The 1483-nt window shown below is 50.4% G+C and overlaps 1 protein-coding gene across 1 annotated transcript; it reads left to right on the top strand.

The window, feature by feature from the left end:
• On the top strand, positions 1–1314 carry CSUI_011418 (protein kinase (incomplete catalytic triad); the record flags this gene model as incomplete). Its single annotated transcript, XM_068071516.1, has 2 exons — positions 1–63; positions 502–1314. Coding segments are annotated over 2 exons (876 nt in total), but the record flags the coding sequence as incomplete, so codon positions are not given.
• Between the last annotated feature and the right edge of the window lie 169 nt (positions 1315–1483).

The raw sequence follows: 1483 nt of genomic DNA, 5'->3' as shown, positions 1-1483 counted from the left end.
ACCTCCAATGAAACCGGCTCCGAAGCGACGTTTCCCGGCGAGTCGGAGCCGGTTTCATTGGAGGTATGGCAAGAAGATACTTCAATTTTCTCTGGCGTTGGTGCGTCCCTGGCCGGGGAGCGGCATTAGCTGATCCGATGAGGCCCCTGTTTAGAGGGGCTGCGGAACGTTCTCACGGATATGCATTCGAGAGCATATACGTGCACTCTACGGGGCATTTAGAACCGCACGTTTGGTGCGAGTTTATTTGCTCACTTTTCAGTCGTCTTTTCTGTTACCATATCTGTTCTTTCTTTGAGCTCTTCTCTGATGATGTATGTGCTTGTTGCTTCACCCTTCTGTGCCGTGATCTCTTCAGTTCACTGCAGAGAATGACAGATGAAACGTGCTCGTACTTTCCCTTCAGCCGTGGTCATATCATAGGGCGGCGAGGAGTCTTACCGGGTAGTCCTGCCGGACATTTATGGCGTGAACGACTGTTTTTGTGACTCCTCACCGCAGGTGGCCCCAGATGAGACAAGCTCGCAGGAGTGGGAGCGTATTGAGAAAGAGGGACAAAGATGGGTGAAAAGCCGAGTCGGGGAGTTTGTACCGAAGTTGGTGTCTTCTAAGCCGTCTTCATTTTTCAGGCTATTGTTTGCGGATCAGAAAACTGTCGTCAGCTCATTGCTTGCGAAGATGCTTCCAGAGGGAAAACGGTTCAAGTTGGAACCTCGTGCGCCTGGGAGTGAACTGGACGAGGTTGTTCGGGGGCCGGTGTTAGGAATCGGTACCCGTGGTGTGGTATTTGAGGGAACAATGGTGTCATCTGGGGAGAAGTTCGCGATGAAGATGCAGTATGTGCAAAAGGGCTTTTTTGGCCAGTGGCCAACGCGCAAGGAAATGGTGAAGGAAATGCAACAGGAGCTTGCCGTAGCCGATATTCTGAAGCACGCATACGGGCCAGAAGGCGTTTTGTCTAAGGGTTTGGTGCTCCCCGTGGAGACTCGTCGTATTCGCGGCTACGGAGAGTTTATCACACACCCCTTCACAAGGACATTATTGTGGAACAATATCACCATCTTCCCTGTTATGAAGTGTACACTTGCCGATTTGGTGAAGATTCCTAACTGGCCACGAGAGGCACGGCTTTACGTCTCTAAGCGGCTGCTGGAGATCATCGCAGCCGTTCACGAAAATGGAGTTGTGCACAGTGATATACACGAGGGAAATGTGTTGCTCAAGAAAGGGTCGGGGGATGTCTTTTTCGGAGATTTCTACAACCGGAGGGGCATCTCAACTATGCGGGCTGAGGGAGGGGAGAATAAGAGATGAAAGGGGAGAATAAGAAACAAGGGAGCGAGGGAGAACAAAGTATTCTCTGATGATAGGGAGGTGGCAATAGGTCGTGGAGCTAAAGAAGTCGAGGAAGACTATGGTCATATACAGACAAGTGCACGGAGTAGTATCTCTAAGACTGATATAACATACACCAAAGCAGATA

This window comes from Cystoisospora suis, assembly GCF_002600585.1.
Source record: "Cystoisospora suis strain Wien I chromosome Unknown contig_11532, whole genome shotgun sequence".
Taxonomy (NCBI): Eukaryota; Apicomplexa; class Conoidasida; order Eucoccidiorida; family Sarcocystidae; genus Cystoisospora; species Cystoisospora suis.
The sequence above is the reverse complement of the archived record's forward strand: the minus strand, read 5'-3'. Positions and strand labels throughout refer to the sequence as shown.